The sequence below is a fragment of the Ictidomys tridecemlineatus genome, chromosome 5 (assembly GCF_052094955.1).
Source record: "Ictidomys tridecemlineatus isolate mIctTri1 chromosome 5, mIctTri1.hap1, whole genome shotgun sequence".
NCBI lineage: Eukaryota > Metazoa > Chordata > Mammalia > Rodentia > Sciuridae > Ictidomys > Ictidomys tridecemlineatus.
This window is the reverse complement of record NC_135481.1, coordinates 184,381,953-184,406,358: the sequence shown is the minus strand read 5'-3', so window position 1 is coordinate 184,406,358 and position 24,406 is coordinate 184,381,953. Positions and strand designations below refer to the sequence as shown.

The 24,406-nt window shown below is 48.5% G+C and overlaps 1 protein-coding gene across 4 annotated transcripts in view; it reads left to right on the top strand.

Annotated features, from left to right (window-relative positions):
- The window catches only part of Ptprt (protein tyrosine phosphatase receptor type T), a 1,029,624-nt gene that overhangs the window by 970,434 nt on the left and 34,784 nt on the right, over positions 1-24,406 (top strand). For all 4 annotated transcript variants that reach the window (XM_078051815.1, XM_078051813.1, XM_078051814.1 and 1 more), the window contains 3 exons: positions 4,092-4,179; positions 16,196-16,272; positions 24,122-24,158. In XM_078051815.1, coding sequence (XP_077907941.1) covers positions 4,092-4,179; positions 16,196-16,272; positions 24,122-24,158 — 202 coding nt within the window. The remainder of the gene's footprint in view (positions 1-4,091; positions 4,180-16,195; positions 16,273-24,121; positions 24,159-24,406) is intronic.

The window sequence follows — 24,406 nt, the reverse complement described above, 5'->3', positions numbered from 1 at the left end:
ATAGGGGCTCCTGGGCTGTGTCAGGGGGTGGCTGCATGCCTGCTGGGGTGTGTCCCAGAGGGCATGGCCTTGATGTTCAGAGGATCATCCAAGGACTCCGAGTGGCAGGAGGGACTTCATCCAGTCTCTTCAGTATCACAGAACAGAGGGTCCATGCTTGTTCTGTGAGGCCTCATGGGGCACAGGAAGGCAAAGTAAAGAAATTGGGGCCATGCTCTGCTCAAAAGAGAGGCAGGAGACTTTGGGAGGGGGTGAGCCTTCTGCCACTCCGGGTGTCCAAGGGATAAATGCTGTGCATCAACTTATGGGATGCCTGAAAGGCACGTAGACAGGAACACAGAGAGATGATTTCCAAGGTCACATGCACCTGTGAGATTCCAGGACCTCGACCTAATTATTTAATTCATTCATTCATTCCAAATGGATCCTTTGAGCACGTATAAATTGCAGAGCCAGCATTGGGTCCTGGAGATTTGATCATGAATAAGATTCTTTCCCAGGAGAAGCCCATGACCAGGTTGGGAGACATGCATTTAGATGATTCGATGCAAAGATATCCACCTAATAACAGAAGGAGCCAACTCGAGCTGGGGGGATGCCGTGAGGAGGGATGAACAGTTTTCACAAAGGAGAAGATGCTTGCACTGAGTTTTGAAGGATACGTAGGAGTTTGCCAGGCGGATTCAGGTAGAGAAAGCATGCATCAAGTCACAGAAGAGCTTGGCTTCACCCAGAAGAATGGAAACAAGAAAGGTAGCACTGTACACAAGCCCTGGTCTTCCCACAGGAATGGTTGGGATACCTCGTAATCGACCCATCAAAATAAGGGCAAAAAGTGGGACTGGAGGCACCCTTGGGGTGAAGGTATAAAAGACTTGCTATCAAAGAGTTTGGATTTTATCCTGAAGACAATAACAAGGGAGTCACTGAGTTCTATTCACATTCTGGAAAGCTCTCTCTGATTACAGTGGAGGGTGGCTTGGAGGGGACAAAAGCCAGCGAAACCAAAGAGGAGACTCATGGTAAAGTATTTCTCCAGGGAAATTAACCATCTGCAAGAACTGTGGCTGCACGTTAGAATCACTTGGGGAACTGTAAACACCATCCAGGGCTGTGACCCACCTGAGCCTTTCTTCCCTGACCACCTGGGGTAAGGCCTTGACCTTGGGAGTCTGAAGGCCTCCCTGTGTAATTCTACTATGCAGCCATCAAGAGATCTTAAGGTCACTGTAATGCAAACCCTGGCATAGACTGGGAACACAGAACAATGGTTTGTATTTTTCCCCCCAAGATATTAGTATGGAAAAACCAGAGCCGGCCGCCCTTGGCTTTACACTGCTCTGGGGGAATGTGTCGGGATGAACAGTCAGTTTTTATCACAGAGACAGGGAATGCATCAGCTCGAACATCAAGAGACCCGGTGCTGCCACTAAGGCTGGCACACAGCAGTAGACCTGGCAAGTCACCTGAGGGGAGCTGGAGCCACCTGGTTGGGGTGAGAAAAGAAGGCCAGGGGCTAGAATCTGAGTTCCAGGAGTTAGGTGTAGAAGCAAGAAGCGATATCCTAAGCCAACGGCAAGAGGGGTGCAAGGTAGCAGTCTTTTTAAATGAAGAGCCAGAGGAGGAGGAGGAGGAGGAGAAAGGAGAGGAGAGTAATTAATAATAAGTGATAAGCGCTGCACGTGGAAGGCAAACCCTGTCCTCTCTCCAGAACACTTTGTCACACCCAGATGTAGATGTTCGAATCTTGGCAACAGAGACTTACCATCTGGCTTGTTACAGAAAAAGCTTGCAACCCCTGCTCTAGAAAAAGACCTCCCCAGCTTGTCTTCACCCAGAAGCATGGAAACAAGAAGGGTAGCACTGTACACAAGCCCTGGTCTTCCCACAGGAGTGGCCCTGCCTGCTCCTAGCATGGCCCTCTGCATTGCTATATTCCTGTCCAGTCTGGTTAATGTTACTCCTTGCTTAAGATGAGCCTACTGAGAAGTAGATGGGCAAAGACCAGGCTGGTGTGTTCCCAAGTGACGGTCTGCTCTCAGCATTGCTAACAGAAACAGTACAGGCTGAAGCAGTTGCCAATCCCATCTCAGAAGCAATGCAGGGGTCAAGAGCAGGACATTCAGTCTGTTCCACCCAAGGCAGGATGGACACAGTAGTCAGAGCATGGCCTGACCTTCATGCTGCTGTGGGTTTTCTAAAGCCGTTCCCACTCTCTCCTGCACCCAACCTCCCTCTCCATAAAACAACTGGCTGCAGCCCTGCACCTCCGCACCTCCCCTTTATTCCAGACCACTTGGCTCATAACTGTGCTAAGTCATCCCAGGGGTTCGTCCGCTTGTCTGTCTTCTCTGTGACTGCCACTCTCTTAAACTAATGGACGGCTCCTATCTCCTCTCTCCCGCTAAGCTCTGGGCCTCTGTGTCCAGCTTTCTACTCAACACCTCAACCCTGGCAGCCATGATTAGTCTGTTATTAATTTGAGCTTGTTAGAACGTACACAGCCCTCAGTGCCGGGACTGCCCTAAGCACTTTATGGGCCCAAAGCTCTCAAGACTCCATTCCTGCCTCACAATCCCATCTCCCTCCCAGGCTTCTCCAGGTCAGTAAGTGACATCTTCTCCGCTCAGTTCTGTAACCTGGCATTCAAGGGACTAGCCTTCCTTCCCCTTTCCTGCACACTCCCTGGCTATAGTGGATGCGCTGGGGCCCCCTCCATGTCCCCTCTAGATGCACCATTCCCATGCACACCTCCCTGATGGCTTCCTTCTGTATACCCCTGATTTTTTTTTTTTTTACTTGAGGGTTTCCTCAAATAAAACAATGTGCACATTTTGCCTATAGTGCCTGGTAGAAGTTCTAGGGAGTTCCCAAGGGTTGTTCTCAGTCAGTAGTAGATGGGAACTGATGGATAGACATCTCATCTCTGGAGGGACAACTCTGGGACATGAGCTGTGCCCCTGGGGTTAAGTCCAGTTGCACATGGAGGCAGCTTGTTTGTTGATGTGCCCTGAATTGGCTTCATCCCTTGATGGTCTCCCTTTCCCTGTTCTCCTACCAGGATCCTTGGAACAGTCTCCCTAACAGACTGCTTGTCTCGGAGCCTGCTTCGGAGGCAGGCCAAGTCAACAATATTCAACTGAACAATATCCTGAAAACAGTCACTCTTCTCACCTATGGCGACTGCCTTGTCCAAGGGTCTGAGGCACCGACATTTCTCACCTAGACATGCAATATGTTCCTATCGAATCTTCCTAATTTTCCCCGGGGCCGTCCTAGAGCCTGAGTCCACTCATGAGCCACAGTATACTTTGTGGAACAGGACGAGGGATTTGCCAGCTCAGAGCCCCTTCACGTTTTCCCATCACACTTAGAACAAGACTCCGTTTGTTACCCAGGAACTTGGAGGCCTGAATCAATCGGGACTCTCCCATTCCCTCCCCAAGGTCTGACCCCTCGTCCCCCTACCTCACTCTAGTCCTTGAATGTGGTTATTTGGTTGCTGCCTGGCAGCCACCTTGCCACCTGCTCTTCCTCCTGCCTGGAAAGCACTTCCCACTTTCCTAGGGGTGACTGGAACTTTCCCATCATTAAAAAATGAACGAAAATGTTACCTTCTCGGAGAGGCCCTCCCAGCCTGAGTGATCAGACATGATTCCTACTCCTCATCTCCTTTCCTTCATCCTGCTGTATTGTCTTCATAGCACTTTGACTATCTAAAATCATGTGGGTTTGCTCCAGGGGACCTGTCTAATTCTCTGTACTCCTAGTACCTAGAGCAGGGCCCAGAACATATTCAGGGGACCAATCGGTATCTGTGTATATGAATGAATAAATGATCAAATGAACAAACGATTTCCCTACTGGGCAATAGGCTCATGACACACTGAAGTTACCAACCATGTGTAAGTCAGTGAACAAGCAAAGGAGTCTACGGAACAGCTGCGTCTGTGTTCTCCCCACCCAAGGCCACACAGCCCTTTGCCCTGAGTGTCCCGTCACAAGTGGGTTCTCCTTTCCCCCTGCTGTTCATCTGCACCTGGGAGGTGCTTCACTGCAGGCCTGTCTAACCACCTGTCCTTGTGTTGTAGGCCTTACCTGAGGGGCAGACGGCTTCGTGGGACACGGCCAAGGAAGATGGAAACCGCAACAAGAATCGATATGGGAATATCATATCCTGTAGGTGCCCTTCTGGGATGTCTAGGCACCAGGCTTTGGGAACTCAGGGGGGGAAAATTGTTCTTTGCCTAGAATTTGCTATAAAATAATCCATGATGTTTCCAACTCTGGGCCAAGAGACTAGTGCAAGGAATGATGAGGCCTGAACAAAGGCATTGACAATACTCCTGTGGGGGAGGAGAGAAAGAGAGAGGCTGCCCCAGTACTGACGGTGCCATGTGGGTAACATGCAAGTATGGCCACTACCCAGTATCGGTACGCACAGCCTTCAGAACACCCTAAATCCAGGGGGAGCAAAGTTATCTCAGACAAAACACCGAGCAGGTATTCTGATGAGAACAGGAGTCCACAGCAGCCCATTCAGATTCAGTGTGGCCACCCTGGACCTTTGGACATCTTGCCAATTGTGTGGGGAACTCATCCTGGTCTCAGATCTTGGGGTATTTGAGCCAAAGCGTGGGAACAAATAGGATCCTGAGTGACATATTATTTCTAGCACAGTTTAGAGTTTTGTTTTGTTTTGCTTTGACTGTCTAGACATTGCCTAAGAAAAACTTGGAGAAAGAAAGAATAAGACACAGGCAGATTGTAAAAGAAGAAAGAGGCAGAAGTTTTAGCTTAGCTGTTTCCTGTGCTGATTTTAGGAATGGGCTATGAATGGTGGAACTAATCAGAAAACATTTATAATTTGTCTCTTGGAAGACAGCAATGCAGACAGCAAGATTTCTTGCAAGTGATGTGTTGGGAAGAGATATTCAAACATCAGCAAACACGTATTAAGACTTAGGATGGGTAGGCCTCCTTTGAATGGTACTGCACTGGGCACTGGGAGATGCAGTCTCTGCTCTGTGGCCAGGTGGCTGCTTGCTCAGACTAGTCCCTAGCATCATTTTTTTTTTGTGCACAGAAACACTGTGCCCTAAACTATCTGTCTTATCTCCATTCTCTCTATCAGATTGTGAGTTTAGACAGCGTCCACTAAATCATAGGGTGCAACCTTAAGCAAGAACCCTAGTCCTTAGTCTCTGTAAAATCTTTTTTACAATGTCTTCCTCCTAGGCATGCTGCACAAACATGAAAACAACAACAACAACAAAAAAAAACTATGACCAGAGCACCATGAATAGCCACGTCCCCAGGCCTAAACTTTAGGGGGCCGAAGGTCAGAAGCCAAGCTATATGTCCCCACAGCTCAGCATCAGCTAAGCACATGAGGCTGGCAGGTGGGCATGTGGGACAGGACTGGGGGAGAGGAGTGAGGCCATTCGAGGAGGGTTCGCTCTTGGCTGTCGGTTCTGTGCACTGTCCTCTTTGCTTGAGTGCCCCCTGGTCTCACCCGAGCTCTGCCCTCACTGCATCTCTGCCCAGGGATTTCTCCATAGCAGGGGAAGGATGCTGTGCCCAGGCACCCGGTAGCCCGCCCACGCTGACCAATCAGTGCCCTTGAGAAGCATGAAATCCCCGGCTTCCTGGCCCATCCCCAGAAGTGCTGTGCCACTGACTTCTCCAGAGTTCCCACAGGGATTCGGCTGCAGTGGTCCACCCTGGTGACGGGGCTTGACAGCCCACCCACTCCCTGCGGCCCTCTCCTCCCTACAGGTGTTCCCTGTTCCTCCTAAGAAACTGCTTGCCCTGGCATCTCAGTCTGGCATCCACTTCTGGGGAAACCCAAGTGGAGGCAGAGAGAATTCAAGTACCGAAGAAATGATACCACTTTGTTGGGTTTAAATAAACCTGAATCTCATTTCTCATTTGAAGGTCAATGACGCAAAGGATCAGGGCCAGAGCCAGTCTGCACTAGGTATGGCGCCCCCGTCAGCCATCAGCCAGGCGACTCAGAAAGCAGAGAGACACAAAGGGGAAACATAAAAGGAGGGGAGGGGTGCAGTAGGGGGGAGTTCTGGAATTGAAATGAGAAAGGTAAAAGAGAAGCAGCCCCCCCCCCGCCCCCTAAGGGAATGGCGAGTGTTCCTGCCCTTGTATGTGTCCCTCCCTGAGGCCAAGCCTGCCATGCCTTGATAAATAGAAATATTCTTGGCTCAAGAAAAAAAAGAAAGAAAAACGGGTGTGATTAGCATCTTAAGGAACCCAGAGCACCGAGAGGCCAGAGTGGAGGACAAAGGCCCAGGCCGAGGAGAACAGGAAAGACTATAGAGGAAGGGAGGGCGGGCTGTGCCTGCAAATGAACAGAGAGAGAAACCTTGGCGAAATCGGCCCTTTCTTCCAGATGATTCTGTTTAGAATTTAGCCATCGAGACAGTGGGGCTTCCAGGGGGTGGGGACGGAAACAAGTGAAAGGCAAGGAAGTGAATCGAGGAGAATAAGAACAAAGAGTCCTTTGCTCTCAGGTAGCTCCGGGGCCCAGACTGGGGCTCAGGTGTGCTGAAGCATCCTCTGTGTGCGCTTCCTGGGCCAGCAGGGAGGGGGTGACACAAAGAGGAAGCGCTCACGGGGCGGGGGCAGACTTTACAAAATGAGGCTCCCCTCCAGGATCAGCCCCAGATGCCAGCAGGAAACAGATGGTGCCCTCAGAGAGGATTTTGAGGGGAGATACTCTGCAGACCCTTTCTACAGACACAATGCAGGAGAAGAGACCTAGCAAGGGAAAGGGCAGTACCTGGGGTAAACAGGGTGCTGCAGGGAGAGGTGACCAGGACCCCGAGAAAGAAAGACAGCCATTGTGGTGACCCCACCAAGGGACACTACCCTGACTTGGCTGTTCCCCCTCTGCCTACTCCTCTGTCACTGCTTTCTATGGGCCAGAGGATCTGGAGCGCCTGGGAACTCCTTCAAATGCTCATCCTCCACCCCAGGTCTACTGAATCGGGAGCCTGGGGCAGGGCCCAGGTTCGTATTTTGGAAGCCCTCCAGGTGAGCCCGATGTTTGCCCAAGTCTGAGGATCTACCTCTAGAGCTCAGCCAGGTAAAGAAGGGGCACAGTATGACCAGCAGGTTTACCCCATCTAGGAAAAGCCACTGGGCCCAGGTGTCCTGGAGTCCTGGTTAGGCAGACAGAGCCAAGTCCTAATCCCAGTTCTGTCATTTATCTGTGCCTGACCTTCAGCAAGGTCCCTTCCTTCCTGGGATCCTCAGTGTCTCCTCTGCAAGGGGGAGTTCAGGTCAGATCTCAGCTTAAAGAGGCCTAATGAAGATGAACGATTTGGAATCTGAATCTGATGTGGAGCCTGAGTCAGAGATTTATGAATTCACACAAGGTCTAGTCTAGTCTCTGAGTTCATGGGCAAGGAGAGAAGGTGCAGAATAAAGACTGGCTGCCCAAGGTCGTGTGTCAAGCCTGTAGGACAACTGTGACCGAAGCTCTGATCTGTGGCTTAACGCTCCGCAGACCCTTTCTACAGACACAATGCAGGAGAAGAGACCTAGCAAGGGAAAGGGCAGTACCTGGGGTAAACAGGGTGCTGCAGGGAGAGGTGACCAGGACCCCGAGAAAGAAAGACAGCCATTGTGGTGACCCCACCAAGGGACACTACCCTGACCTGGCTGTTCCCCCTCTGCCTACTCCTCTGTCACTGCTTTCTATGGGCCAGAGGATGTGGAGCGCCTGGGAACTCCTTCAAATGCTCATCCTCCACCCCAGGTCTACTGAATCTGAATCTGATGTGGAGCCTGAGTCAGAGATTTATGAATTCACACAAGGTCTAGTCTAGTCTCTGAGTTCATGGGCAAGGAGAGAAGGTGCAGAATAAAGACTGGCTGCCCAAGGTCGTGTGTCAAGCCTGTAGGACAACTGTGACCGAAGCTCTGATCTGTGGCTTAACGCTCCTTGCCAAGGAATCCGCTGTGTCAAGATGGGTTTAGGCTTAAGGGGGAGAAGGTGCTGCCAAGGGTCAACCTCCAGGAACAGGTGCTCCCTTCCCGGAGCAGGTGGGTGGTGTTGTGCACAGAGGAACCGGACTCCCAGGAGGAACCCAGATTCAGAACAAACCCAGAGGCCTTTACTCACAGCAGGTTTCTCTGTGGATTCCTAAGGAGACAGCATGGGATGACACAATGGGTACTTATCTGTCGCTCTGGGGTCTTGGCCTCCATTCTTTGCCATCTCTGAGGGTGGCCCTGGTCTGTGCCCTGCAGACCCCTCCTGGCGCAGAAATCACTGGATTCTGCCCTTTCCCACTCCCTTACGTGCTCACGGTCCCGATTCTAACCGCCAACCCGTGTATCTCTCTGAGGTGTCCCTGTTCTGAGGGCTGAGCCTCCTCTGGGTGCTTGCAGGACAGGCAAGAAGTGCCAGGAAATTAAATGTCCCCTCCAAAAGCTGCCCTCGGTCAATGCCTGACAGGTGCGTAAGTACCCAGCTCCCTGTGCCCTGAGGAGGAACAGCTTGGAGGTGCGTGTTCTGTACTTTCTCCCCGGCCCCCTCAGCAGGATAGAGCCCCAGTTCTCCATAGTGGTCACTGCTGGGTGCCACACCCCGGGGCTTCCTTCTCTCTTCACCTCACTTCCTTCTCTCTTTCCTGGTGTTCCCTGGGATCCTGTCTCAGATCACCTAATATAATCACCCAAATCCTTGGCTCCAGTTCTGCTTCTGAAGGAATTCAATCAGGAAACCTTTCTCCCTTCCTTTGCAAAGGCCCCTCAGAGGGGCATTGCCTGGTCAACCCGCTAAGGAGGTGTGTCAGGGGGACCAGTGCCCCTCCGGCTCCTCTCCTGACTTTCCCACTTCGACACCTCAGCCCCCTCCCTGTGCCCAGCTTCAGGAGGGGATGGAGAAGGAGGTGCACGGCCTGCTGGGCTGTCTCTGGGTCACGCCCAAGCCACCCTCTCTCTTGATAATGGTAATTCAATCAAGATGGAGTGCGCAGACCTTTCGCTTCAATGGGGTACCCCGGCCATCTCCTCGGAATTACCTGTCTCCTCCCAATCCACTCCTGCAGGAGGACGGCATTAACATTTCCAAGACTTCTAGGAAATGGCTTTTCAGCTCCACAATTCATTGTAATGAGTCAAATCTCTTTTCCCTGAAAAATGGTCCCTTTCCTTTATCCTCTGCGGCGCCCAGAAGACAGGAAGAAAGAACGTCAAGTATCCAAATGATAGGCTCTCCCCAGCCCCACCTCTCCGGAGTGATTCTCTCTTGACTCGAGTGTGACCTGAGATGACTGATTTATTGGGTCGCAGCTGATGACGGAGAAAGGGCAGGGGAACTCTAGTTTGCCCCGAGTTAGAACTGTGTAGTGGGCGCGGGGTGGGCCTGGGTCTGCAGTGGGGTGGGGACCAGGTTGGAGGCTGAGATATGGGTGGAAGTGGGGGCTGGAGGAGCCTGGCACTGCAGGGTGGGCAGGCAGCTGGTCTCAGGGCTCAAGGAAAGACAAGGACCCCACCACTCTGTATAGAAGCTTATAACTTCTTCTGAGTTATCAAACTTCATCGAGTCTTGAGTTTCTCATAAAATGAAGTAGTGATGTCTGCCTCTCAGAGTTAGCCTGAGAATCAAATGGCAGAGGGTCCATACCACTTCCAGAATAGCGCCTGGTCCATCTTGCCTCTCTACAGGTCAATTCCTGTGGGTCTCTAAACGCATGGCTTGGTTCCAATAAGATCTTTTGGTCCTTCCCAAGAGAGATCAAAGTGAACACCCAGAGCACTTCTCCTTTAAATAACTGAACATTGATTATTCTGTCTCCTCAAACCCAAGTATGCATCCTAATTATCACACAGTACCAAGGCCCCGTGCCAATTTCTTCTGCAGGAAGGTTCAAGAATTTGCATTTCTAACAAGTTCCCAGGTGCATGTTCATGGTATTGGCCCAGCACAAAATTTAGGGCACCCCCTGGTCTAGAATAATAAAAACCAACGTTCATATCTGTGCTGATTCTTACAACATATCAGGGCTTTCATATCTGACCTATTCTGATGTTTGCAGCAAGTCTACAAAGATATATTTGATTTTTTTTTCTCTTAGAGTTGGGCAAGTCACTGTTCAGGAAGAGTGGTAATTTGTTAGAGTAGGATGTGGCAGATCTCAGGTCTGCTTTCATAGCTCACTCCCTTGGCTTCCTCTTACTGAAGACAAGAGTTGGTTGGCAATCTTCAGCCCAGGACAGACTGAGTTCACAGCTTTGATGAGGGGCCAGGTATGAGGTAAGAAAAAATCAGAATGCAGGATCCAACTACACTCTCAGCCTGGGATAGGAATACTCCTTTGCCTATGCAAAGATCCTGTGGCCAGAGTGGACATCAAGCATTTGAGCAAGTTAAAGAAGGCTGTAGTTATTAGGGTACTGTGTGGAAAGGAGGTAGCCCCTCACTGTGAGATCATCAAGGTGTTTTGCAGCTGTGTTGCACTGTAGCCGATACGTACCAACCTTCAAAAAAGATCATTAAATTTTCAGAAACTTTTTTGAGCTGGTTGATGTGTGTTGGTAGCTTTAAATTGGTGATAGTAAGAGTATTTACACCACAGAAACCAGCAGATGATACAGATCAGAGTCCTTCCCTCCCCCCAGAGAACTATTTGTAAAATATTTACCAACTTCCACTGGTCCTTGTCATAAAGCAAGGAGGAACAGATCAATTGCAAACAGGGAAGACCCTCCCCTACAGCTATGTGCAAGGAATGTTTGGGGACTTTCAAGTCCTGGAAGTTCCATCTCCCGTCTACCTGCTGCCAGCAGCTCCCTCCTCCCACCATCCAGCCCTTGCCCATCTCCCACCTCATCTGAGAACCTGGGCACCCGGCTCCGGTGCCTTCCTCTCAGAGCACCATTGAGGAGTCTGCCTCTGCTCCACGTGACTCTTCCCAGCTCTCTCCTTGTCTTGAATATCAAACGAGGAGTGCCAAATTAGCTGTTTTTCAGGCTTGCAAAATGTAGATAGAGCATAATGAACGTTCCGGGCTGCTTGTAAATTACCTTGTATAAACTCCTCCGTGTCGCCTGCCGCCCCATCTTTCTCCGTGTGCGTGTGGGTAAACACAATTTTTTATCTTTTTAATTACATAAAGTTAGAAGAAGAAAGGGACACGGAATAATATTAGCATTTCCCAGAAGAAATAAATAAACTATGAGGACACTGCCACTCCTTACAGTGCCTTCCTGGTGGCCCTGTAGTTGGATCCTGTCCTCCGATGAGCACACACAGCAGATCTTTGCCTCTGCAGGGAGGGGAGTCTGTACTTGGTACAGAAGGGCAGAGGGAGAGCATCCGGTTTCTCAGTGTTTCTGCCACCAGGTCATTGCCTGCCTCCCATCCATCTCTGAACCACCATTTATTAAGCACCTGCTGTATATCAGGTATTGTCCCAATACTTTCTTTTGCAGGAGTTTTAGGATTGCAGAAATATTGAGCAGCAAGCACTGATTTCCCACACATAATCTCCCTTTTATTAACATTTTGCATTAGTACTTTTATTTATTACAATGGATGAACCAATATTGATCCACTATCATTAGCCAAGGTCCACAGCCTATATTAGGGTTCACTTTTTATGTTGTGTAGTTCTATAGCATTTGACAAATGCATAAGGCCATAGGTCCACCTTTACAGTAATATGTAAAATAGCTTCACTGCCCTGAAGGTCCCCTGTACTTAATCTATTCCACCCAACCTCCTTGTCCAAGTCGCTGACAACACTGATTATTTTTTTTCACTGGTTTGGCCTTTTTCAGGATGTCACACAGTTGGAATCACACGAAACCTAGCTGTTTCCTTCCCTTAACCACATGTACTTAAGACTCCTCTGAGTCTTTCATGGCATAAGAACTCATTTCTATTCATCACTGAATAATATTCCACTGTATAGATCCACCATCATCTGGCTATCCATTCATCTATGGAAGGACGCCTGCAATGCTTCCAAGTGTTTGCAATTATGAGGAAAGCTGCCACAACACCCATGTGCAGGTTTTGATGTGCACTTAAGTTTTCAATCCATTTGAGTAAATGCCAAAAAAGTACGATTGCTGGATAGCTTGGTGAAACTATGTTTAGCATTGTATGAAACTGCCACACTGGCTTCCAAAATGGCTGTGCTCTTTTGAATTCCCACTACCAATGAGTAAGAATTCCCACTGCTCCAAGTGATCACCGGGTTTGGGAATTTTGACCTTTTTAGTGTGTTATAGCAACAGCTCACTTATCATGTTAATTTGCAATCCCCTAAGGACACAGAATGTTGAACGTCTTTTCATATGCTTGTCACTTGTGTATCTTCCTTGATGAGATGTCTGTCCAGATCTTTTTACTAGGGTTATCTGTTTTCTTATTGTTGAATTTTAAGTGTTCTTTGTATGTGATGGATACATGTCCTTTAACAGCTATGGGTTTGGCAATATTTTCTCCCACTCTGTTGCCTGTCTTCTCTTTCTCCTAAGGTCCTGACACTTTTCATGCCTTCATCTTCTCATTGAATCCTTCCAGCATTCTGAGAGCTGCATAGTGTTGGCTCCATTGTACTAAGAAGTCAAGGCTAAGGGGGAACCAACAACCTGCCACGTGGTGGAGCTAAGATCTGAGCCACAGCTTCCTACTCATGTCGCACATTAAAAGTTGGTCCTGTTATCAGAGGCCAGCCCAAGTGGGAATGAGTTTTGGTTATTTCATACTAAAATACCCTCCCACGATCCTGGAGAGAGACTCTGTACTTGGATGTCCTACAGAGCTCAGCCCTGTTTCAATATTAGTGCATTAAAGTCGTGCCGAGAGACCTCTGTCTCTAACCCCAGCTGCCTTCTCAGCTCACCCTGCCTCCCACACTCCTGTACCCAGGACAGGGCCTCAGCAGCTCGCCCAGGATCTCTGCCTTTGGTCTTGCCGTTCCCTCTAATGGAAACACTCTTTCCCATTGTCCACTGGTCAGCCCTCATTCACTCTCTTAATCCGTCATTCATGTCACTACACAAAACTCTGTGTTCCCCACTTTCTAGACCTTCAAGTTCCACTTCTGTGTCTAGGCCTCCCCCACTAAGTTGACAAACTCCTTAATCATGAGGCTCACATTTGGAAACATTTTCTTAGTCCCTTCAACTAGTATGGTATATAGTAGGTACTCAATAAATGTGCCCTTGATAAATGAATAAGAGGGAATATTGGCAAATACCATCAACTGGTGGTTGGAGGCACTTTCATTTTTAAGGCTATTTAGCTAGAAGAAGTAAGCTTTCTTTTTCTGCTTTCTTTTTAATGATTTTTGCTTTCTGGTTTTTTTTTAAAACTTTATGTATATGTATGTGTGTGTGTGTGTGTATATATATATATTTTTTAATTGCTTTCAATTTTTAAAATCAGAATCCTCGTTTCTAGTGCTATGGACCCCAGGGGCAGGTGTATCTTAATAAATAAAAGGGATTTTTTAATAAATAAGTTATTGATGAGACCATTGAGTCAAAGCATAAGATGCATTTTCATTTTTTAAAGGTCGATAGTTTTTGTACCAAGACTTGACATCTGAGGTTCAGAGTCAGGCACCAGGCCTTGTTTGAGTCCCAGCCTGCTGGATTGGCTGTACCCTCCCCTAAAAGTCCCTCTCCTGGAGCTAGAATGCTGAAGGAGCTGGGGACCAACTACACAGACTCTAGCAGTACCTACAAGAGTCCTGAGGTGCCAGGGCAGCACCTGGCAGGTGGAATGAGGGTCAGACAGGCCTGGGAGGGAGCCTGTGGTAGTTGGGAAGTCAGCTTAGCCTCTCTGAGCTTCAGTGTCTATATCTCTGCAAAAGGAAGACTCATAATACTGCACCATTCCACTATTGCAATGAGTTATAGGCATGGCGTAAGGAATAAAATCATTGAGGTAATGTGATAGTCTCTGGTGCCCACCGTCACCTGGATGAAGTTCAAACTCCTCCTCTCCACACCCATTCCCCCATCGGTCCACTTAGAAGCTACTCCTTCTAGTTGCTTCCACTGAAACCCTTCCCCATGGTGAGTAAGAAAAGCGGCATTGGGTAGAACCACCTAGCATAGCGCCACGCGGCGAATCCTCGATGACTAATTCTGAATAAATGGATTAATCCATGTGGGATGGTGTCGCATACCCGTCACAGTTGTCCATAATTGGGCCCATACCTCACCTTCCCTCACTCGACTCTGCATTGCAGGGAACTGACCTCCAGGCTCCATTCCCCAGGCTCTCTTGTCAGCTGGATTCGGCCAATGACTTGCCCTAAGTGGGGTATGGGGAGGAGAAAGAGAGGCAGGAACCCCCCACTGTCCCAATCACAGTCCCCTTCTTTAGCAACAAGAGAAGCTCCTCCTTGTCTCAGTTCCCACCAGGGAGGTCCCTGATGGTCCTGTACAGCAGCCAGCCCCAGCTCCTGAGCTCTGGGAGTCCCACCCCCTCCTTCTGTCCCTCCAGCCCTGGGGGACACAGTGTCTCCTGGTTGCTTATCTCCAAGTGGGTGCACTCTCTCTCTCTCTCCCCTACGTGGCTTCTCAAACACTTTTCTATCACCCAGGAAACCACTTCTCTGCCGTTAATTCTCTCTGCTCTGCACCCCAGAGATGGTTTCCCATGCCCTGCTTAGCCTGGGAAGCAGAAGCTAAACCCAGAGTCAAGAGGACCCCATTCTTCCATGTGCCATTGGCCACAGAGCCAATCTACAGGAGCCTGTTCCTCATTTGTAACAAGGGCTAACAGAACCCATCCTGCCACTTTACAGGGACATTGTGAGGATTAAATGAGGCCATGTGTTGACACCCTCCCAGATATTTGTCCAGTGCCTGCCATCTTCCAGTCCCTTTCGGAGTACAGGGCACACGGAGCAAGGAACAAGACAGAGTATGTCTGTGCCCTCAAGGAGGTTCCAGTTCATTGCAATAAATGTATTTATAAATTGCAGAGTGTAGGAGTCAGACAGGATATCGGACTTGATTTCCCTCACCCTGGGGAACCCTCAAGGATGCTCAGAGCTCTCTATCCCACTTGCATTGAACCCCACTCCTGCCCTGGAGTAAGGAGGACTGGCCAACGGCCAGTGGGTGCACTGTGATACCTGCCCAAGGACCTGGGTAGCAAACTAAGTTCCTCCTTCCCAGACCCAACCAGACTGTTCCACTTGCCTGTGTCTATTAGAATGTCAGAGCTCACCTTCATTACTTGTAATGGATTTATCTTGATTCTTCTCATGTACTACTTTTTAATTTTTTGGTGTTATTTGAAGTAAGCATGCAGATCTTGTTTATGCCTAGATTGTGTTTGAGAAAGTATCCTCAGTAACACGATTTTAGTTACTGACGACCTCTTTTGTAATGATTCAGTCAGCCTCACTCTAATGAGATTATTGATACCAATAAGAGGCCAACAATCTATTTGCAACAGTACTCCAAGAGACAAAGGAAAAGCAATTTGTGCACATGTGGAAAATAGGTGAACTTGCCACTTTTAAGCAAGCCTGGAAATGTAGCACATTAATGCACATGCAACTCCCACGTCCTGAGTGTATCTGTATGGTCTCTCTTGCGTAGTCCTAGGAAGCAAGTTTTTCCATCTCCATGTTAATGATGATATTAAGACTTAAGAAGCAGGTGACTCATACAGTTGGGTAACAACGAAACCAGAATCTAAAGGGAATCTAAAGAGAAAGTGGAATCCAAAGGGAGGAAGTGCTTCTAGTTTTCTTTTAAAGCTAGAAACCACCAGGTGCGGTAGCACACACCTGTGATCCCAGTGGCTCAGGAGGCTGAGGCAGGAGGATCTCAAGTTCAAACCCAGCCTCAGCAAAAAGTGAGGCACTAAGCAACTCAGTAAGTCCATGATTCTAAATAAAATACAAAATAGAGCTGGGGATGTGGCTCAATGGTCAAGTGCTCCTGAGTTCAATCCCTGGTACCAAAAACAAAACAAAACAAAACAAAATATCAAAAATTTACCTCCTAGAGCCTCAACTTCCTCATCTGTAAGTGGGATAATAACTGAGCAGTGCGGAGGTTAAGTGAGCGAGTGTCACCATAGCTGGTGTGTAGTAACTAATAAGTGATAGCTCTAAAGGAGAGAATCACTGGCTTCTCGCCTTAAGGCCCCTTACCCACCACCCCTTGCTTTCTGTTCTCTCTGCAGATGACCATTCCAGAGTGAGATTGCTGGTGCTGGATGGAGACCCGCACTCTGACTATATCAATGCCAATTATATTGACGTGAGTGTCTTGGTGGGGCTGGGTAGCTGGGGCCTGAGGTTGGCTGTAGAGGCTCAAGGTCTGTGGCTATCCTCCACTGTTTCCACAGAAGGTGGCCTTCCAGAACGTGCCAAGCAGTCTGCTTCTCCGTCATTTGCATGACCCAAGTGGATTATCCACCTAAAGCTTCATCCTCTTCCAGGCGGCCAGGACAGCCGCTAGTCTTATTCATTCCATCTGTGTATTAATTTATATGTGTCTGTTCATCTGTCCATCCATTCATTCATTTGAAGGTGAAGGTGCAGCCATGAACACAACAAAAAGATTTAAGGTGACCACCGTATGCTCGATGCTACAGAAATCGTAAAACTACAAATGCCATGGTCTCCACCCTCGAAAACCTCAGGAGGGAGATAAGCCATGCACATCAATCATGCCAGGGCAGCCTAGAAAGTGACAAGTGTCACATTCCAGATAAAATGCTGCAGGGATTCAGAGGTAGGGGAAAAATATCACTTTTTTCTTTCCCATCAGGAATGCAAAATGTGATGTGAACCAAAGCTTCCAGCACAAGTAGAATTTAAAATCAAAGAGAGGGAAGATGGCCTCTGGTTAGAGGAGGACAGTAGCTGAGATGGGGCAGCTGTGAACAGGCCGCCGCTCCATTCCAGGGGAGCAGAGCGAAGTAAGGTTGGACTGGATTATCGATGGCTTAGATGGCCAGACCAAGGTCAGGCTTCATCCTGAGATTTTGCTCAAGGAGATGGCCGATTCCGAGTTGAGCTTTGGGGTGATTTATCTGCTGCCAATGATAAGACAGATCAAATGATTTTGGAATTAAGACAACTGATTAGGAAGTAGGCTGCTTCCGTATTTCAGAGACTACTGAGGAAGGGACTCAACTCAAAAAGAAGCCAAGAAGTTTCTACCACCATGGCCTTTCTGTTCACGGAAGTGAGAGAGTTTGCAAGAGGATAAAGTGGCCACTATGGCCAGGTGAACATCCCAGCAAGACAGATCAAGCCAGACTTCTGAGGACCTCAGTGCACAGCCCAGGAGTCTTGAAGAATGGCTCAGAGATGCCCATTGGTTCCTTAGACTCCCGAATGTACCTGTAGACAAACTGTAAAGTACAGTGGCATGCTTTGCAAATTCCCTCACCATCCGGGCTGAGCCTTGTTTCATTAATTCAACAAATGTTTATGGAGCCTTGTGTCGGCCATTTATTTGCCCTCAGATCCAGTCCTTAATCTTTTCTGCTCTGCTTTGCATTGCAGGTGTGTGTGTGTGTGTGTGAGTGTGTGTGTGTGTGTGTGTGTGTGTGTGTGTGTGTAGTGCAATGCAAAGAAAAAGGGGAGCTGATTCCTTCAATGAGAGGCACTGATGGGAGATCAGGGGATGATGGGAAGAGAAACCAGCATATTCTCTACCTGTCTCCCTCCTCTGGGTGGCAGATCCTCAGCCAGAACCACCGTGGCCAGCAGCCCCAGCTCCTAGGCTGTGGAAACTTCTCTATCTCCCCTTGTCCCACTAGCTCTAAGGGTCACAGCCTCCTGGTGTTGCTGATCCTGAGGTCGCCCCACTATTCCCCTTGGCCTCCCCGTCATCTGGTCAACCAACTCCCCCACACTGGACCCCTCTGTCTGAAACACCTGGAGGGGTTCCTTTCTATTTCCAGACTGCATCCTGACTAACAAGGGGCACCGTGTGGTCAGGAGTTGGGGCTGGAGCTTCAGTGCAGATGAAGATAGACAGTCTACCACCAGGGCCTTTCTGGAAAGTCCACAAGGAGGTGGCCCCTTCTGAGTGCACAAGGCACTCCCAGACTTTACCCACCATGCCACCGTCCTTGCTCCTGTGCACCTGTTATTCATTTCACAAGCACAGAGCAGACCTTCTACTGAGTACTAGAAATACCAACCTTCTGGACCAGGTGTTGACCCAAAAGCAACTCAGTCTGGTAAAGGGGGGTCCGATAAGAAAAAGAAGCCTTCACAGAGCAGGGAATATAGGAGCAAAGCCTCAAGCTAGAGGGAGGGTGCCTTAGAGGCTGACAAAAGAACCAGCCAGACAAAAGGGCCTTTAGTAAACTAAGGATCACTGATCCCCCCTCATGTGCCAACACCCCCTGAAGTAGTACCTTAACTGGGCAGGTGGTCATTATTACCCTCTCCAGGTGAGGATGCTGAGGTTCGTAAGGTTAAGTAACATATCCATGATCACGCTGTGAGCTGTGACGGAGGGAGTGAGGGTTTAATTAGGAATGGCTCCCCACCATACCCTGCTGCCTTAGTAGCATCAGTAAGCAGAGATGACATCAATGGTCACAGTTTAAGTGAGTCAGCTTAGCAACACTTCCTAACAACCCTTCAGGGGAGTCTCGTCGCCTCCAATTCCCCATGGGGGGGCTGAGGTTTAGAGATATTGCAAAGCCTGTCCAAGGCTGTGCACTGGCTCGTGGCTGAACCAGGATAGGAATCACATCCAAATGACTTCCCAACCGATGCCCTTTCTTCTGCCCCTTCATCTACCTGCTGCCACTTCCCAGAACTCAACGTTTAGTGGGGACCTGATCCGTACATGTTGAACTGGTTTCTTCTTTTTCTCCTTGACCTTGCCTGTGGCTGGGTAGATGTGAGGGTGGGCAGATGTGAGGGTTCTGAGGGTCACAGCCCAGGCAGGGTCCTGCATGCCTCCAGTTGCTGTATCTATCTGGCATATGGCAGGAAAAGTCACTCTCATGGGTACATGTTCAATCCACAGCTGCGTGAGCATCCAACTACAGTGAGAACGGAGGAATGCTGGTGTTGCAGTGTATCAAATGAAATTGCTTTAATGCAAGTGAATCTCTACAACTAATAACCAATAATGCCACCTGTTTCTACCATGTTCTGACATTACAAAACATTTTGTGGGCCTTTTAAGATAGGAGACCAGGAGTTGAGATAAAGAGTATTCCCCAAGGTCACACAGCTAGACTTTAGTTCTCTACCCCACTAGAACACACCACAGCCCCTGTGTGTTGTGTTGTGTTGTGTGTGTGTAAGAAGTAGGTTGTGCCGTCAGAACAAATAGCCTATGCCACATGCTGTCCTAACATGCAATGTTGAACCCTGGGCTGGATCTCAGTGGTTAGAGTCAAGGGCTAAGAAGACTAATGTCATAAACTAAGTCCTTGTTGGGTCAGCTGAATCCAAGCCTTGGGTTGGTGATTACTAACTTTGTGATCATGGGTACGTTACTTACTCATTCTGGTATTTGTAAAATGGAATAATAACACTGACCCATGAATACACAATAAATAATGCAAAGTATCTGTCTGAGTTCCAAAAGGAAACAGGCTTACTCAAAGAAGTAACTCTCCTTGAGAGAATAGGATTGAGAAAAACCAGCAGGTGTGGCGTAGGGTCTCATGTCTAGCAATGGTGGAGAGCTCTTAGTGGTTAGTAGCACTCAGTAGTGAGGCAAAGCCAACCCATCATGACTTGGCAGAGAGGGACCTAGGATACCTGCGATCCCCGGTACAGTCCATGCAATTTGCCTCCACAGCACAGAACAGAGCATCAAAGGAGAGAGAGAGAGAGAGAGAGAGAGAGAGAGAGAGAGAGAGAGAGAGAGAGAGAGAGAGAGAGACCAGAGAAAACACCAACCACAACTGTCTCCTTGCACAGTGTCACCACTATGGGGTTGACAGTGGAGGAGGAAACACTGCAGCTATGAACCTGCTGTATACTCCAGCAAAGTTAAATTCTTAGGGTCTCCCTGGGATTCCTGGCAAGATACACATAGCTACCTAGTCTTTACTCCTTTCCCCTGGGCTCCACCCCAACCAGAATCCTTCCTGGCTCCCCAGAGAGCTGACTGCTCAGCACAGAATCATTCCTCCCCAACTGGACCTTGACAATCCATTAAAATGACTCCCTTCGTATAATGAGCAGAACGTTCCCAGCCCCGTCTGGGCCTCTGGTCTGAACCGTCCTGCTGGTGGATTTGTTTGCACACCCAAAAAAATGTATTGGCCACTTGAATCTGTTATAAATTACCAGCCTGGAAATAAATATCATATCTGGGTCCCCAGTAAGTAACAGATGCATGAGTGCAGAGTGAGATGAATGCGTTTTGGATGCAAACCTCTTTCCCATTGCTCACAGACAGATGGAGGCAGGCCCAGAGCTGGTTTGCAGTCGATTTGCGTGCTGTGTAGGTGGGACTCAAATGAACTCAAAGTTCTTTTAAGGTTAGGAAGTTTTCAGTACGAGCTCTTGGCAAATCCCCAGAGGAGCCCCAATTGAGCAGCACATCTCCTTTTATCTCCTTGGCTGAGGAGTCTCGTGGTTTGAATGTTTTCTCTTTGGGGACCGCGTGGGTTTCGGAGGCCAGGGAGGGTCTCTTTACTCAGAGGCAGTGTGGGGACAGGCACACAGCAGGCATGCATTCAATATACTTTTATCAAGACTGATGGTCCAGGCAGACTTCTCTGGGTTGGGGACACGGCCGTGAGCAAGCCAGATACCGCCCTGCCATGGTGGCGCTCCTGCTCACCTGGGAGAGGCGGACAGACAGCAAGCATGGAAGTGAATATAGAAGCATCTGCCGTTGGGTGATGAGTACCCCCAGTGAAGTCAGCCAGGGCAGGGAAGAGGTAGCCCGCGTATTGAGAGAAGGGCTTTCTGGAGCATTGGCTGACAGGTGAGCAGAAGTTTGAAGGGACTGAGAGAGAAACCACTCCCTTACCTGGGGACAGACTGGCAGTCATGGGAAAGGGCCAATGCCAAGGCCTCTGGACAGGAACATGGCTGCTCCTGAAGACGAGTAACAAGCCAGTGAGCAAGGGGGACAGGGGTAGGAAGACTGAGCAGATTGCTGAAGGGACATAATGGGAATGATAGGGATATTTAGAGGCCCAAACTAAGCATGATTAAGAAACCAATTAAACCACCGCCTCCTCAGAGAATGCTCCTCTGGCCTCCATGCCTGAGTCAGCTCCCAGGGGGGCTCCACAGGCCCCCGCGTCTTCCCCTTGGTAGCTCTTATGCCAGTTTGTTGATGTCTGCAAGCTGCTCCCAAGCAGAACCCACGTCCATCTGATCCACTTTTGCATTTCCAGTGTCTTATACAGTATCTGCTCCATTAACACCTGTTTGATTAGCGAACCACCGAGCAAAGAAAGAAAGCACAAAATAGTGAACCTGAGCCATCTCTATTGAAAGGTGAATTCATTTCTGGCTCAGAATTTCTTCTTACTGACTTTCAAGCACATTAGAATCTGTCAAATCACATTTTGCTGCAGGGTCTTTGGTCTTCCAGCCCATGCATTAAGGGGGTGCCCCAACTTCACCTCAAAAACATATTTGTACATGCATTCCACCAACCAGCCTGTGCTGAGAACTGCACTCAGCTCTTGGTGGCACGTCCCATGGCCCAGGTGGAGGAAAGTACAAAAATACTCATTGCAGTATGTGCCACCGTATTCGCTGGGCATATCCAAAGCCCTGTTGGATCTCTCAGGTCTACATCGCTCAGGAGATCATGTCTGAAAAGCAGGGCAGTGGGGATAGAACATGGAGTACGTGGATTGTGCGAGTGGATGGAGAAGGACACCTGGGCATGAGGCTAGAGATGACAATGAGACTATAATCAGGTCACGATGAGGCATTTGGGCATGACCACTCAAAGAATGGGACGCCATTGCAGACTTATAAATAGGAAAATAACACCCCAATGTAAAATAAGGAGTTCACTGGGGCAGAAAAGAGAAGGGTTTGGAGGCCAGGCTAGAGGCAGGGAGGCCAGCAGGAGGTTGATGTTGTGGCCCAACCCTGGGAGGGTGAGAACTGGGGGGCGGGGATGGCAGAAGAGGGTGGACTTGAGATACCATGTCATCTCAGGTTCTAGGGGTCTATTTTCTGTTCCAGAAAACCTTCATGTCTGATTTTCCTGGTCAGCCTGCCCACCCTGTCCATCTTGACTTGGAGGAGCAGATAGGCCGTACCTCTTGTGTGTCAGAGAATTTATTGCACTAATCGAAGAGAGGACCCATCCTCTCCCAGCAGCCCCTAAGAGTCTGGTAGGCACTTATAGTCCTAGTAGTCTCTTAACAAATACTTGCCAAATAAATAATAATATAAAAATAATAAGAGCAAAGACATTTATGTTAAATCTTAGAACAGTGCCTGGCATATAATAACTATCATATGTTAACTCATCTAATCTGAACAATACTATGATTTAAATACTCTTGTCCCCATTTTGCAGAAAAACAATAATAACCGAGACACAAAGAGGCTAAATGGCTTGCCCTAACTCTATAGCTTAGAAGGGACAGAGCCAGGATTCAAATTCAAGAAGGCAGGTTGTCTCATGGCATGCATAACCACTACGCTGCACTGTCTTTCTATTTGGTTTGTCTGAACTTGCTTATTGGGCAATTTCTCTGAGTCTCAGTGCACTAGCCTCTAAGGGAAATTTTTTAAGCTGAGGAGGCAGAGTTTGTCAACTCAGTGTCCTCACTATGTAAATGGGACCACTCAAGCAGAGTTTAGTCGGGGCTATTTGATGGCTAAGTGGTTGATCCAACAGTGCTGGTCATGAATTGGCCTTGGGTTGGTGTCAACAGCCTGCTGTGGAGAATGGCCAGCAATTGGAAGGTACCTATTCAATAGCTATTAGCCAAATGAAAAACTAAGGTAGAAACTAGTCTTTGCATCAGCAAGTAGACCCAGAACTTCAGGGATGCCACATCTATTGCACCAAAAGCCATGCAGATGGCAATTCCAGCTTATTCCTTGAAGTAGGACTTGAGGCAGCTCATCCAGTTGGAGAGGACAGGACCACTTTGATAGGACAGAACTGTTCAACATTCCGGAGGAAAAAAAAAGTTTCTTGAAACTTTAGGATTTATTTTCTCCAGGCATAGTTAACCATAAAGTCTGAGTGGTTAAGTAAATTCTGGATGGTCACAACCTCTCTGTTGGCTCCATAGTTGGCATCTATGTTTTAAAATAGAATGTGTCCATCCATTCATTCATTCTCTGAATACTAATGGCATTCAGTGTTCTATACTAAATGCAAACCTGTCAGTCTCTAACACTTGTACTCAATACAATCTGCTTCTTCTCTGTAACAAGGAAGGGGACCCTCCATCTGTGCCACACCCAAGCAAAAGAGAGGGTTATATTTAATCTCTGATGACTAAAGTTATGGGCACCAGGGTAACCCTACACCAGAGTCCAGCAGGGCTTATGGGAACCTTCTGAAATATACAGGGAATCCAGAAAGTGGTCTTTGCATTTGCAAGTAGCTGGCCTGCATATGGACACCTCCACACGGGTCCTCTCTGCATGCAGAACTTTAATTACAATCCCAAGTCTGTTGGCAGAGAGAAGCATTGTGGCATTCTTCCCAGTTTTCTTTTTTTAATTGTTACTAATGCAAGGAGTCAACAATAGAATTGTTTCTTCTGTTTTCTCCTCTGAGTGTCCCACAGGGCCTTGTATAGTGTTCTGCATATAATCAAGCTCAGGAAGGACTTTTTGGTGGTCAGTGTTCCCCCATACACCTGAAAACCCCTTCTCCCCTCTTTTTGGGTGCATGGGCATAAGTGATGCATGCATGGATTTTGCTTCCCATGCCCTGGCTCCAAGGCACGCCTGGATGGGCACCTCAAGAGTATTTATGATACTAGTAGCATTTGATGACTTACTGAGTGTTTTAAATGCATTGTCTCATTTCACCTTTATCACTTCACTGGGAAATGGCTAATGCTCTTCCCATTTTGCCTATGTGGAAATCAAGCCAGAGGAAGATATTTATTAATATTGTGCTGCTTGCAAACTTTGACTGGAGACTGTGCTTTTCTTCTGCTATCCAGGGGTACCACCGACCCCGGCACTACATTGCAACTCAAGGTAAGTGCCGTACCTCTGCCTCGTGCTCCCAAGAGATCTCAAGGGCTCCAAGGAAGAGGGATGTCCGGGGAATCAATGCAAGCTTGTTGTCAAAACACTCCTTTTCGACTAAGAGACCTGACCCTGCCCTGGAGGAGAGGAATGAGCTTCCATTGGCAAGGAAGCCGGGGTAGGGCTGAAGAGGCTCTAGAGGTCCTTAAGAAGGAAGGAGGCAACAGGTGCAGCCAGGAAGGGAGTGAGGAAGGAGC